Source organism: Microtus oregoni, unplaced genomic scaffold (genome assembly GCF_018167655.1).
Source record: "Microtus oregoni isolate MIOR12 unplaced genomic scaffold, Mior012 000010F_ref0000083, whole genome shotgun sequence".
NCBI classification, from domain to species: domain Eukaryota; kingdom Metazoa; phylum Chordata; class Mammalia; order Rodentia; family Cricetidae; genus Microtus; species Microtus oregoni.
This window is the reverse complement of record NW_024543069.1, coordinates 54,808,686-54,824,319: the sequence shown is the minus strand read 5'-3', so window position 1 is coordinate 54,824,319 and position 15,634 is coordinate 54,808,686. Positions and strand designations below refer to the sequence as shown.

The following is a 15,634-nucleotide window of genomic DNA, read 5'->3' as shown; positions in this document are numbered from 1 at the left end:
AGTTTAACGCCTTCTTTAGAACAGAGTTCAACAGTTGTATGCATACCCTAATGTGATATGCCACTACAGGGGATAGCCATACTGGAGCATTCTTTGACAATAATGCTCAAGAGGTTTACCTCACTGAAGCTTCCCTAAATGACTGTTGGAAAGTGTGCCAGTCCAGTGATTCATTTTATGTATTAATCCAGCTCAGCTGACACGCAGTTGCTAATACAGCACTTCTAACATTGATTCAAATTCCATAAAAGGGTTTTGGCTCATAAGATATGCTGGTGTGGCAAGTGAATGTAGGTGCTCCGGTCCTCTGTCTATAGGAATGTTGTAATGTGCCAAGTTTTGTTGATGACCATCAGCATTTCTAAGAAGTCAAGTGTCACGGTGATCAGATGAAAAATGCAGAGATTACATAAAGCCATCCACATTGCCCCTGGCTCTTACTCTTAGCCCCTGTAAATCAAGGGTAACCCTGAAGCATTACCGTCAAATAAAGGGTGAAGGTGAGCTGTGACCATGACACGATTGTCTGTGCTTATCCTATGTTTTAATGCTCTACCTGGGCACACCTGTAATCAGTGCCTAGAGCAAGACTTCCTCCCAGTCACTGAAGATGCTTAGTACCATGGAAACTAGCAACCCGATCACGTCCTCTGTTGGTGCAAAAGAAGAACATGACCATGTCGTAAGAAACACCATCTAGTAATGTTTTCCAGAACTGCCATACAGTAGGATGACCTAATAAGAATTTATAAATAATTAACTGGGTCTTCTCTAGCCAAGCACAGCCCCATTCAAACACACAGCCTTATCACGATTCTAAGGGAGCCATAAATTGGGGCATTTTTGAAAAACTGGGACCTAATGCGGTCCATGATCTGATCAGGGCTCAGTGGCAATAATAAATCAGGACTATTAAAACTGGGAGCTGTTCCAACATTTTATTTTGCCCAAACCACGGGGCCCAGCAAATTCTACGGCAAAAGACAGGGGTATTCATTGACAAGTCAACCCATGCTGAATTAATCATTTGTGTGTAACCATGCCAAAACACGGCTGTTTTCAACAGTTTAAATTGTGCCAAAGATTAAGTTCAGTAAATAATTAATTATCAAGAGTCACTTGGCAAATTAAAGAAATCAACCTTCTGGTTTAATAAAAAATGAAAATGCACTTCTTTTAGGGTAAAATAATGACAAAACCCTATCAATTCATTTGTTGCTCTATGTATTTCAGAGTGCAATAAATATGTGGGTTACAGCTAAAATTTTAATCACAATGTAATACTCTCTCAGACTATCCTGTGCACCTTTTTTTTTTTACCAAAAAAATCTGAACAAATATTGGATAAACTATACTCTCATTCTGGTCTTCATTTCAATTTCCAGTAACATTAAAGTCCTCCATAATTAAATAAAATTCAGAGAGGTTGGGAATAGATTTTCACCCCCTTGAATTCTCAAACTATAAAATGGTTTCTGAATGTTTTTATATCTCTAAGATACGTTTCATTTATGTGGGGAATTTGCAGCTGCATAATTAAATCTTGGTTTGCCAAATATCAAAAACACATGTATTGATTCAAACCAAGAGAACACAAACAGCCCAGCAGATAAGGTGAGGGAGAAGCCTTTGCAATTCTTGGAAGGCGTCCTGAAGGGAAAGAAAACCAAGAACCTTGAATTCAGACACCGAGACGGATTAATTTTCCTCAATCTTCACTTCACTCTTACTGGCATTCTGTCCAGGTCTGTTGTTGAGAACAAGACCCATATGTTTTTAGGCTTCTCGGTGCCGAAGCTGGACACACTGTCGCCCCCTAGTCTCTTCAGTTATCTGCTCAGGGTCTAAGCGACCCACACAGCTGATGTTTAATTGATGGGACAAATGAGCACCCTGCAAAGCAAAATCCTGACAAGACGTAAGTTGCATAGAGGGTCTTGGGAGATGTGAATGTGTTTTATGCTTTTAACTTTTTATTTTTCATTTTCAGTAAGAGGCTGCATTTGGAGAATTTTTATTTCTGGGTCAGTAATACAGGAGTTTAATGGAAAACAGTCTTTGGTGTCAGTGGATATATGCTAGTCAATACAACAATCCTAAAAAAATAGGGAGTGGGGTGTGTGTGTGTGTAAGGGGATTTTTCTTCAGTTTTTTCTACCTGTCTTGAGACAGTACTAAGAAGACAAATATTTAGTACATTATAGTCCTAAGATGCAAAAAAATCATACTTTACAAAAGATTACAAACTCAGTTCTTAGAATTAAACAACCAAAATTAATGACATGTTAAAAACAATCTTGCTGTCAGTTCATGATACTAATTTACATAATCTGAATGTGTAGAAAATGCTAATTTAATTTAGTCAGGACAAATAATCTTCGCATATAATATTGAGTTCATCATCTAGCAGGGAATAAAGACCTTTAGAACTAATGTTTTATTACGGCCCATATCATTGAAGCATGAACAAAAATGATGAGCTTATTTAACGCAGGGCTTTGTTGCCATGGACCGTTTGACTTGGGTCAAGAGGGGACACATCATAAACTCAGGAAATCGGAGAGGGGATGAGAAAATCCCACTACACAATTTTGAGTGAGAAACTTGGCCTTGCACACCCCAAGAAGAGTGTTATATACACTCTATAAGTCAGTGCCTTGGCAAGTTCAGGAGAGTTTGCTTTAGAAATTCAACGTGGATTCCTCTGGATTTTTTCTCAGAGTCTAACATCTGGAAAAGACCCTAGAGATCATCTAAGGAAAAATTTAGTATTAATGATGCTTGTGATTATTTTAGTAGGTATATGACTTAATGTATTTCATTTGCAAGAACTAATATTTTACTTATTTGAATATGTATGCATATAATTAAGACATGGAAGGAATACATCAGTGATTGAGGTTAATAAAATTCTAATATTTACCTGACAAACTAAATCTAGTCATTGGCTTCTTATTAGACATTTCAAGTATCAACAAACTCACTGTTTCATAGTACATTTTAATGTTTGGGGTGTTTCTGTTTTATAATGCTCTACTAGTATCTTCAAGTCAATAACATATTGATGAGTAGGTGAAGGAGAACAGGATGAAAGTGGTGCTGTACATAAATATATTCTCTCTTGTATCTGACAGCTATTTAAACACACAACACCAGCTGAAGTCCTGGCTATGTCTTTCCGGGTCCTTTAGTGCTTCTCATGGATTGTAGTGGAGTTTCCCACTCTCAACATGCGATAGATTCAGCTAGACCAGGTGTGATCTGAGCCGTGCAAAACAGAAATTACTGTTTCTTCATTTTGTACATGGACTTCCCGGAATGCAGCCTAGGACGGATTAAGCTTCTGGCAGGCCATCCCCATGTTGACTCATGCTGCAGTTACCCTCAACTAAAACCATCAGCACGTTTTTCATATATTTGGTATTAAGTCAAACCTTCCGTATCCTGTGTTTGTACGGCTCATTTTCTGGGCCCAAATGTAAGACTTTACATTTATTCCTATTAACTTTTTCTGTTTGATTCTCTCCGTTCTTCCAGATGCCTCTGTCATCATGTACACTGTCAACGGCAACCTCTTCAGTGCCTTGGAATTCATGGCTGATCAACAGGCCACATCACTAATGTCAGTACTCAGCAGGCCAGCATTAAAATACATGTTCGAGAAAAACTAGCAATATTCACAAGGCATAATTTCTCACACAACTAACAAATCTGCTAGAGTCACATCATCTGGCAAACAGTATTTCTCTGCATTAATCACAGGATGCTATGAGGTGATACAGTTTTTGACATCCAGGAAGTTTCCCTTACATGGTGAAGTCTGGGGTTAGAAAGGTTCTCAACCCTGCACTATTGGCATTTGGATTGGATGAATCTCTCCTGTGGAGGATTGAAGTCATGCATTGCAGAATGTTTAGGGATTTCTACCTAGTAAAAGGCAGTGAAACCTCCTGGTCCTCATCCTTTTGCAGTAATGACATCAGAAATGTCTCTACACATACCAACCTTCCTTGGCTGTGCAGTGGCCTCTGCCCACTGAGCATCAACAATCAAGACCCTGTGTTTCTATGAACTAATCTAGTTATTATGTGGTTTTGCTAACATTTTCATGGTAGAGTCAAGTATTCACACACACTAATCATTCCTATATCAGGAATTAGATATGTAGGTAATTTATAAAAAAGATATGAATAATAAGAAAATAACCTCACAAATGAATAGAAGGGGAAAAATATAATCCTGATATTTAGAACAAAAGTAAGATTAATACTTGGGCAAAGATACAACAAGAAGAATTCCACAAGAAATGTGTGATTTGAGGTAAGCTATAAGAACTTTGTACCAGGATGCTCATCAAAGTGCTATCTGAAACAATCAAAAATATGTATGCAGAATAATTGACAATGGAAGATAAAGAATTCATTATGCTATCCACAGAGACTATTCAGTGATCAAAATGGAATGTTATAAAACCATGAAGGGAATGGAAAAGCATTTGGAATATAATGATGTAATCATGTAAAAATATAACTAACTATGTTACCTATGCAGCATGGACAGCCTTGTGTGAAAATAGAACTGTTAACCTATGCAGTGTGGATAGCAAGTTTCCAAATGATAAGTAGGCAAAGAAAATAGATTATAAAAATATTAACAATGGCTATGGGATTGTGATATAATTATTTGTAACTTTAATAACAATCCTTATATTTTTATGCTTCCAAAATGTTCTTCATGAGCTGTTGAGCTTTTCCCACCCCTGTGGTATGGGGTGTTAATTCTAGAGTAGCATTTCTCAACCTGTGGGTCACAACCCCCTGGGGGGGGGCAAATAATTTTCTCACAGGGTCACCTACGACCATTGGAAAACACAGACATTCATATTATGATCCGTAAGAGTAGCAAAATTACAGTTATAAAATAGCATTAAAAATAATTTTATGGTTGGAGAGACACCAGAACATGAGGACCTATGTTAAACTGTTGTAGTGTTAGGGAGGTTGGACTGCTTTAGAGAATGACTCATACTGGCCCGGGTATGCTGAGAAAGGCTTTCACAGGTCCATGGGAGAGCACATTATGAAGGATGCTTCGGAGAAGCACATGAAGGAAGGTGATAGTATTTGTAGTCCTCTTCGGGAAAAATTCTGTGTAGTTGGTATTTTTACTCTTTGGGCCCCACCACCCAGCTCCCAAATAAACACACGAAGACACAGTCTTACTTGTGAATGACCAGCATTAGCTTTGCTTGTTTCTAGCCAGCTTTTCTAACTTAAGTTATCCCATTTCTCTTTAACTACATTTATTCTTTTATACTTTTTTTTTTTTACATTTATACGTTATATATCTTTCTTTCCTTATTACTCTGTTGCCGGCTCTGTAGCTGGGTGGCTGGCCCCTGGCATTCTCCTTTCCTTTTCTCTCTCCTTATGCCGGTCCCTAGATTTTCCTCCTATTTATTCTCTCTGGCTGCCAGCCCCACCCATTTTTCTCTCCTGCCTAGCCATTAACCGACCATTCAGCTCTTTATGAGACCAAAGCACACAGCTTTACAGTGTTAAACAAATGCAACACATCTTTGCAGCATTAAACAAATATTCCACAGCATAAGTGAATGCAACATGTTTTAAACTAATATTCCACAACTATCCTATGTATCATTTTTTCATAAAATAAGAAAGCCTGATGTCTCAGCTGCATCCTATTCCTCCAAGCCAGTGTTTCATGGATTTCAAAAAGCTGAGGACTACTGAGAACTCAAGAACAATGGCAATGGGTTTTTGATCCTACTGCACGTACTGGCTTTGTGGGAGCCTAGGCAGTTTGGATGCTCACCTTACTAGACCTGGATGGAGGTGGGTGGTCCTTGGACTTCCCACAGGTCAGGGAACCCTGATTGCTCTTTGAGCTGATGAGGGAGGGGGACTTGATCGGGGGAGGGGGAGGGAAATGGGAGGCAGTGGCGGGGAGGAGGCAGAAATCTTTAATAAATAAATAAATTAAATAAAAAAAAATAAAAAAATACTAATGAAAAGCCACTAAAAAAAAAAAAGCTGAGGAGTCACTTCAGATTTATCTATCAAGTAAACAACGATTTCTGGACTGCAACTCTCCAGATTTGGATTCTCCAGTGTTGGGTGGGGCTCAGGGATAGTTATCTTTACCAATCTCTTTTAGCAATTCATTTAGACACAGGTGGTCTAGAGACCATGTTTTATGGTTTAGTTTACATTCTTTTTTTTTCCACCTCCATTTTTGGTAATTTCTTCTTGGTTGTGCAAAGAAGGAAGTTGATTTAGACTTTTATTGGTGTATTGGTAATGTGGCTTCTCCAAAATAAATCCACTTTTAAAAGCATTTTCTTATAGCTGTCTATCCATTTCAAAGAGCCAATGGCCAAAACAGTTCAAAAAATTCTTGAGGTTTAAAAAAACTGATTCTGATAATTGGTTACCCCCAATGCTAACAGTATGTACTTTATTTAAGGGCTTTAAACACTTTGAAAAGGGTTAATGGAAAACTATTACCCTGGAGAACTATGACAGAATTAGTAAGCAATAAGATAACTCGACTCATTTCAAAGATACAGATATTGATTATATTGAAGAAAAGGACGATAAAAGCATTTATCATTATTTTCTATTTTCATCTTTTCTCCATAGCAACTATCCACAAAGAGTATCACACTTGCTGAGATCTGTAGAGCCATAAACTGGTTTCCTATAGATGATGGACAGCCAAGGAGCAGCACTGCGGGGCTGTGAGCAACGCCACATGCTCAGCCTTGACCACCATGCTCCATGCTCCTCTTGGTCCCCCATGGTCCTCAACCACTGAGTGTTGAAACTCCTTGGTCACTGATTTCACAGCACCCAACCCTAAAATCAGCTCCTTCAACTTCCTTGATGCCCTCCTGAGGCCATGTTGTCGGTAGGAAACCTGCACTGGATCTATTTGATGGCTCCTTGTGTGGGAGGTGACTTAGGTGCAGGCTAATAGTACACTTCTTTCAATATTTTCACCAGACATATTTTAAGAATATTGGTCCTGAAGCCCCTACACTCAGCAGAGGCAAATTTACGGCTTTGCTTCTAAGAACAAAACTCCCTCAGGCACCTGCGTCCAAAGGCAAAACTAGAAAGGAAATGAACTCCTGCTTAAAGACAGCTCACCTTATTTTATGAGTTATCAATTTTCTAGCTGGCACGCAGTCCACCCGCCACTGGGAGATTTTTACCCCCATTTCAAGCAAGCACTAAACTGCAAAAAATGCCCAGACTGCATTCTAGCAAACAATTCCGATTCCCGAAGATGAGGCGTGGGACACAGTCTCAGTAAATGAAGTCGGGGGTGGGGGGCAGAAAGACCTATGATGCAGGCCCCCAGTGCACATGTCTCTGCAATGCTGCATTAAGTCTGTCCCCGAATTCCATTCCAGTCCAGGATGACTGACGCCTGGGCTCTGATGGGGCACTTTTCCTTTTTTTAGGGGAGCTCTGCCAGGTGACTGGTCAACTACAATGCAGAGCACTTGATTTCCTTTTAACTGCTCTGGTGACCCTGGAGCCAGGGCTTATCAGCTTCTCAAAAATGAGAGAGGACTAAATAGCTTCTCCCCCGCCTCCTTATTGGTAAAGTCAGTCTTCTCAATGGAAATTGACTGCAAGATAGGGTTAAAGGTTAACAGGATATACTTCAGACTATGGTGTGTGAGAAAACACAGTGAATAGATGTGGTTCTCTTAGTGCGTCCACTATGGAGACAAAATATAAGAATGGACTCTTAAAAACCATGAGGATAATCTTAGCTAATAAGCCAGTGAAAAACTGGATACATTTGACTTCCCCTGAGTAATCACAAATATGTACGATTAGATCCAGCTCTGCCTTATCTTAGTATTTTTTTCCTAGCTTTATTTTGTTTGGAAGGCAGAGAATAGCAAAACTATATGAATATTCAATTGCATGTTGTAAAGTCAGATGTTTACACAACTACTTGGGAGAAGTGCCAGAATTAACTTCAAAGATGAGTGAAGGACCTCTTGTCCAACAAACACGACCCTCTTCAAGTACGAGAATTCGGCCCTCGCAAACTGCCATTACTGCTGGATATGAAACCGGCCCTTTAACAGATGGGCAGTGCGCTTTTCAGCCTGCTGATAGCCTAGTAAAAGACAGTAGCTTTTGAAAAATGGAGGACTTCTCAAATTACATGACCTAAAAGGAGTTAGCAGAATATAATTAAGAAAGGCATACAGCAGACTGTCAAAAAACGAGGAACAGACTAGGGGAACGTGAGAGCTCTAAACATCAATATCAAAATGACCTTTGGATTAGCAGGGAGAAAAATCACTCTTTAAGCCATGAGAAAACAAGCACCGATGGAGTCAGAATGGGAGCAGCACAGTGTGGGACTATAGGTACTGATAAAACGAAAACACAGCCGGATTTCTTCTTATGAATGTGATAAAGATTCCCTGGGTGGTGGCTCTTCCAGGAAGGCACAGCCCTCTGCTATGCTCTTGTTGGTTCCTGGGAGTTACTGACTCAAACACAGGTTCTGTAGGAGACAAAGGGAGGGCTCGATCATCTGCTCACCTTCCCGTCTCCTCTTTCATTTTTTCCAGCTCTTCTTCTCCCAGGTTCCCGGGCTTCTGGGTACCTTTCTGTTCCACCTTTCCACCCTTATCATCTTTCTTCTTTCCAAATCTGGAGGGAAAGAACAAAGTTAGTAACTCACACTTTTTCCTTGGCAAATGTAAGGTGTGTATGACATGAGTTCATGCAGCTGTAATTCTTTATTCTAAATAGCACAGCAACAGTAGGCATGAAACTGAAGTAAAATCAGATTACAGAAGCAGGAAAATAACACAGTTACTGTTTTTTCTTTTTTCTCTCCTCTCTTTCCTTCTTTTCACTGACATATTTTGTATCAAGCATAGCATTATGTCATTAGAGGTGAACAATTCTGACTACTAATTCAATGAAGAATTAAAACACAGAATGATTACCATTCATTTGTAACTAAAAACTGAACAGTTTTCTAATGAGGCCCTCCAGAACTTCAGTCCATTGCCATTTTAAGGTAAAATACATGAGATTATATAATTACAGGTAACAAGGGAACTTACTGAATATTCAGTTAAATGCTTTCCTATTATCAAGGAAGACTGAAAAGCCCTGGGGGAAACAGGAGGGAGTGTTTCTGAAGTGGATACACACTTCTCATTGGTTCTGTCCAGGCCTGGGATTAGAACTTGCCTACACTGTGTGCTCTTCTCTGTCTTCCAGGTCACAGTTACTCTACAACAGTGCCCCCGGTTCCCAAGTTGCTCTAGGTAATGTGATTAGCATAAATGTCACATCAGTAGCTACATGCACAAAAGCGGCAACGGTAGTGCATTACAAGAACATCGCGTTTCCTCAGCGTGTGTAGGACAATCTGAAATGAAAGGTGGCGATGGCTGAAATACAAGCAGGCCCTACCCATCATGCGACAGTCACCATGGATGAAGTGATGAGGAGAAAAGCACTTCATGATGCACGTTCGGCAGTGTAGGCAGATTCTCCTTAAATCTTTTTACCTTTAAATATCTAGTCCTTTTTTTTATTACATAGCGAATTTTAACTATGTGTGTTAGCGCCAATATATTATCTGATTGTCTGTTTGTCCATCTGTTCATCCATCCTTCCATCCATGCATCCTTTCACCCATCCATCAACCATCCATCCACTTACCTACCTATTTGAAAGCTGGGTGTGCTTCCAAACCAGCTGTGCTTAAGCTAGCCTTCTTCCCCTTCATTGTGACAGAAACTAGAATCTCTTTATGTGAAGATGTGTTATAAGATTTGAAGATGGTCTTATCCATCTCCAACTAGAATCACAATTTAAAAATAAATCACAGAATGATCTCTTGTGTATATGTCCTTTGAAGTTCCTCTTTGGGTTGTGTTTCTGGTTCATGGAAGCAGTGCTAACAAACGGCCACTCTGAGCATCACACCCAGGAGGCTCAAGGCTCAGAAAAGCCAGCTGTTAGCATGACACAGACCGCAGAAAGGCTTCCCAGTCTTGACTTCTCTTCAACCTACAGTTTCAGTTAACACGTCTTTTCTCGCAACCCCCCCCCCCCCACTCTTATCTACTACGACAATGTGCTTGCTGAGCTCAGTCTTCCTGGGACATTGGTCAACTGTCGCCCTTAGCTTAAGGTCCTGTGTCCGTATATACATCCTACCAACCAGCAGCCATGATCTTAGCAAAAACTGTCTCCCCTAGAAGATGACAACTGTCCATGGGTTCAGCCCTCACTTAGGGGTGAGGGCTCACACACCCCTTTTCCCTTTCTACTAGAATACCGATTGTCTTGATCTTACTCAGGTCTTTCTTACTCAGGCAAGCACAACTGCTGGGCATTCATGAGCTCAGGGGTCGTGCCTGACCACAAGATGCTGTCTTGCTCCAGTCCTCCTCACCCCTGTGGCTCTTAAGATCTTTCTGCTCCCTCTTCTATGACGTCCCGTTTGTGGCCACACGCTCTGCTCATGCCCACGCTCTGCAATTTCATTCTTCCTCCGTCTTTCTATTCTGCCTCCACTTCTGGAACAATTCCTGCTCGTCACTGAAGATATGACCTGCTATCATTTATAGAAGCAGCTAGGAAACCAATAAAAAATGCAGACGAAAATAGAAGAACATCAACTTTTAAATATTATTCAGATTTGCTGATATATTCAAGACCTCACTATAACCTACAGTGCAGGAGATATCTAAATAAAATTTCCATGAATATATTCTGTAGCTTTCTACACTGTACTCAGAAGCAGCTTAGAGATCATTCTTATTCTAAATACATTCACAGGAGAAGTTAGCACCTTCGTTCATCACTTAGATAAAGAATTCTTCTCCCAAGATGCCATTGAATATAACAACATTTGGACAGAAAATTCAAAACATTGGCGGGCCAGGGTAGGAAAGATGCCTTGGAAATTGATGGGAACTCAGCATTGCCAAACCACAAGCTTGCTCCCCTCCTCCATATCCTGCATTTTATTAAAAATTTGGAGGCTTTGGATTTTTCAGACATAAAAGTAGCCTTATGTTTGAAGGTTAAAAGTAACCTAGACCCTGTTTGCCTTCACGGTTCTCACCACACCCCAGGCATAGTTTTCCTTTGGTATCTAAACTATTTCACCTGAGTTGCAGTTCAAAAGTAGCTTGCTTGGCTCTTAGTTTTAACTCCTGCAAAGTATTTTCTTTTTATCAAGAACTTTTCATTAAATCAGCCAGTTCCACTGCGATTATAAATATTTCATTTAAAATCCATTCTCTTTAAGTTTTCAACCCAATAAGAATGGCAGACATAGCTGCAAAACTTCTCTTGCTAGAGTGAAGTTTACAGATCACACTGTTTCAGAGAGTCTGGGGGGTTGAGAACAGAATTGGGGTGTAATGGTCATGGAGAGGGCCTTGCTTTGTTACAGTGACCCCAACCCCATGGAAGTGAGCTGTATTTTATCGACGATCACATTGGCTTCTCTCCCCAGCTTTGCAGTTAGACTTCTTCATCTTCAGTGGCAGAGGGAAGGGCAGGGCTTGAGTGGTGGGGAGGGAAGCATCTGTTTGCTATTTCCTTTCCTTAGCGTCCCTCTGGGAAGTCATTCCACAGCATCCTTACTTACCCAAGACCCAGAAAGGAGAGTCTGGGATGTTCATCTCCCCATTAACCACTCGTGTGAGAAAAGTCATGAGGCCCTTGGCTGGCTGTGACCATTGCTTTGCATGCGAGAGGTTTGGGACGGCCTTCACATTCCAGGCTGCTCTGTTTGTTCTCTGAGAAATGTGAGGGCTGGCGACTCTGGGCCAGGTGCCTTAAGGAAACTACTGAGTTAGCCTGGCTTTAAGATACTGTGCTGAGAAGTCATGAGCATACATATGGTTCCATCAATAACATGTTATTTTACATGCACCTAGGTAGTCTGCGTACAGAATCCCATGATGGATCTTTTTGTAAAATGGAAAAATCACCTTTCAACATATTCTTTGTGCAAGTTTACATTTTCACAAATACGTTTGCTTAAAACACCAGACCCTGTTCATTTCCACAGCGGTTACTTGAAACACCTTTGTGGGAAACTTCTGTCCCTCCTTTTGTTCCTTTCTTCTTCCCCCTCTTCCTTCCTTTATTCTTTCTCCTCTTTCTACCTTCCTGCGTTCCACTTATTCTTTACGAAGAATTTTTCAGCACCCACTGTGTGTCAGACATTATAATTAACATGGGGTTTACATTCTCAGGGAGAAGACGGTCATCAGCAAGCACAACTGCATGGTAGCAAACTGTGAAAGTTGTTAGGAAGGATGATGACAGGGACTTCAGCAACTAAAACATGTCTAGGTGCAGAGATGATGCATACCTGAAAATGGACAAAGACAAGGGTCCCCAAAGGGAGTGACACTATTAGCAGGTGTGGTCTTGTTGGAGTAGGTGTAGTCTTGTTGGAGGAAGTGTGTCACTGTGAAAGCAGGCTTTGAGGTCTCATATATGCTCAATATATGGACATCTCATATCCAATATTTTAGATCACGTCCTGTTGTCTAAGAGTCGACTCTCAGCTATGTTCTCATGTCTACTTGCACGCTGCCTTGTTTCCTTCCATGACAATAATGAACTGAACTTCCGAACTGTAAGCAAGCCACCAAAATTAAATATTTTCTTTCATAAATTTGCCATGGTCATGTCTCTTCCCAGCAGCAGGAACCCTAACTAAGACAGTGTATTCAGGAGGTCTAGCAGGTGAATCGGTGGGAGGTTTTGTCTGTGGTGGAAGCAGCAGCACACATACAGATGATGAGCTGGAGATGGCATGTTTTCCAGTCAGTAAAAAGGTTGACTGAAGTGAGGGGCACTTTCATGAGATGTGGGTAGAAAAGCAAGGGCTGAAAGTCTGAGAGGAGCCTGGAGTGGAGCATTAGAGCCAGGGAAGGGTGTTCGTTAGTAACAATGGGGACAGTCACTAGTGAGAAAAGTGGTGGACTGAGAGAGGTGGTGAAGGGAAAACAGGAGTAACTGTATTCTTTTGAGCAGAGGTGACCGTGGGAGAGGTATTTTCTAAAGATCACTGTGGCTGGAGAGCCAAAAAGCATCAAGAAAACAGCAAAACAGTAACAGGCTGCTTTGGGATGACTGTGGAGAGACAGGGAGGCCTGTGGCTTGGCTAGAGCAGTGGCCACTGAGAGAAGACAATTATGTGCTTGTTAGCCGGTGAAGAGGGAGTAAAGACCTGCATCTAAATGTGTAGGGTGTGCCGCATAGTGTGCATGCAGAAGTGGGAGGACAAGGTGTGGGAGCTGATTCTCTCTCCACCACAGAGGATCTTGGAATTAAACTCATGCCATCAGGCTTAGTGGCAAGCACTTTACTTGTTGAGCCGTACTGCTACCCTAAATATGATTTTGGAACACTTTCAAGAAACCTAAGCAAACAGTCCCAGTACTAGCCCCAGTACCACCTCTGCAAAACTCTTTCATCTAAAGGATTTACAGAGGAAGGAGACAGATGAAAGAATTAAAAGAAAAACCGATTGAAGGATGAATATCTGGAAAGTATGCTTGCAAAAGTATGTGAGACGACTGCAATGGGGTGAGTGTGGTGACAGATGGGAATGAGATCCAGCAGTCCAATGAGGAGGAGGCCGGCAAGTCTTCCCAGCCTGGGCAATGCACAGTGCAAAGTTGCAAGTTCAAGCCAGGTGGGTGAGGTGCCAGAGTAAGGCAGCAGGTTATAGAGCCAAGAGCCTATCCGGAAATGACCAGAGTAAGGCAGCAGGTTATAGAAAAAAACAAACAAACAACAAAAACAAAAACAACAACAACAACAAAACAGAAGATGGAGGAAAGAAGGGAATAGGATTTTTTATTTATTGTTTTCCTTTCTTTTGACTGTTGACAAAATGTGGTGTCTCACCTCATCTGTTTTTAAATACATGATTCGGTGCCACCAATGACAATCATTTTGTTGTGTCATGATGGAGGAAGGTCATTGGTTAAATAAAAAGAAACTGCTTGGCCCTCATTGGTTAGAAGATAAGTGGGAGGAGTAAACAGAACAGAATGCTGGGAGGAAGAGGAAGTGAGCTCAGACTCCACAGCTCTCCTCTCAGGAGCAGACGCCTCAGAGAGACACCATGCTCCCAGCTCCCAGGCAGATGCACGTGATGAAGCTCCGACCCAGGATGGACATAGGCTAGAATCTTCCCAGTAAGTGCACCTAGGGGCTCTATACAGATGATTAGAAATGGGCTAAATTAATATGTGAGAATTAGCCTAGAAGAGGCTAGATAGAAATGGGCCAAGCAGTGATTAGATGAATATAATTTGTGTGTTGTTATTTCGGGCGTAAGCTAGCAGGCGGCCGGGGTGCTGGGGACGCAGCCCCGCCGCCCTTATTACTACAAATGGCGCCCAACGTGGGGCTCGAACCCATGACCTTGCCTCTAGCAAGCAGACTGCCACAAATCCTTTAAAGCCAGAGTTCACGCTGGCAGCACAGCCCCAAGAAGCTGAGCTTTAAAATGACACAGCGCTTTTTCTGCTGCTGTTGCCGAATCAGGAAATCTCTCTACAGCACGCCACCAACAAAGAGCAAAAATCTGTGTTAAACTCTCTCTCCCTTATTTTTAAGCCTTCTCAGGTTTTTTAAGTGGGTTTAGTCCATCATGTCCACACTCTTTCTGTCATGAGAAATGCTGTTGTGAGCATTCGTACAGAATAGAAATTCTTGGCAAGGTGGGGGAGGGGGCAACAGAAATATACAGCTTCCCTGGAAAGATGAGGCCTCAAATGGAGAAGGAGTCTCAAAAAGCAGCTGTTGGTGAAGAAATTGATCTGATCATAGTTAAGAATAAGTAGGCCGAGGTGTTTGTAGATGACTTATCAGTTAATATGACATAGTATGTATGAGAGAAATAGATTTTTAGCTCATAAACTATAAATTATTGGGGGGTTTAAATGATCAATGGTAAACTTGTGCATGATCGAGGAAAACCTCAGCAAGTAATAGGGAAACACCAGGACTAGACCTAAGTAATGCTGCTATTTTGCTATTTTGGGTTGGGAACCTCCAAAAAATGCATATGGCAAAGTAGGATGTGGTAATGCTACAATCATACATCCATTCCTCCATTCATGAGTGAGTATCCACTACACATCACACCCAGGATGGCTTGACTTCTAACACTGTGACATGATGCTGTCAATGGTTGGGGCTTATACATAGCCATCCTGGTCTATATGTTGTCTATATATCACAGATTGGGCATGCCTTCTACTTTGCAAAGGGAGTTAACCTATGAACCAATATCAACCGTCAGGTATACAGCTACCCTTTCTCAATACAACTCACTCAACAAACCCAAGAGGTGTGAGAGGTCCTTCTGTATATATGTTGCTTTTATTGGTTAATGAATACAGAATCTGCCTTGGGCTGTGATAGGGTAGAATAGATCTAGGTGGGGAAAACTAAACTGAATGCTGGAAGAAAGAAGGTAGAGAAGAAGATGCCAAGTAGTCACCACTGGAAGCAGACATGCTGGAACCTTGCTGGTAAGCCACAGCCACATGGCGATACACTGATGA

General features: G+C 41.3%; 1 protein-coding gene across 2 annotated transcripts in view; it reads right to left on the bottom strand.

The window, feature by feature from the left end:
- The window catches only part of Pard3b (par-3 family cell polarity regulator beta), a 1,021,419-nt gene that overhangs the window by 214,151 nt on the left and 791,634 nt on the right, over positions 1-15,634 (bottom strand). For both annotated transcript variants that reach the window (XM_041659081.1, XM_041659082.1), the window contains exon 19: positions 8,598-8,708. In XM_041659081.1, the coding sequence (XP_041515015.1) occupies positions 8,598-8,708 (111 nt within the window). The remainder of the gene's footprint in view (positions 1-8,597; positions 8,709-15,634) is intronic.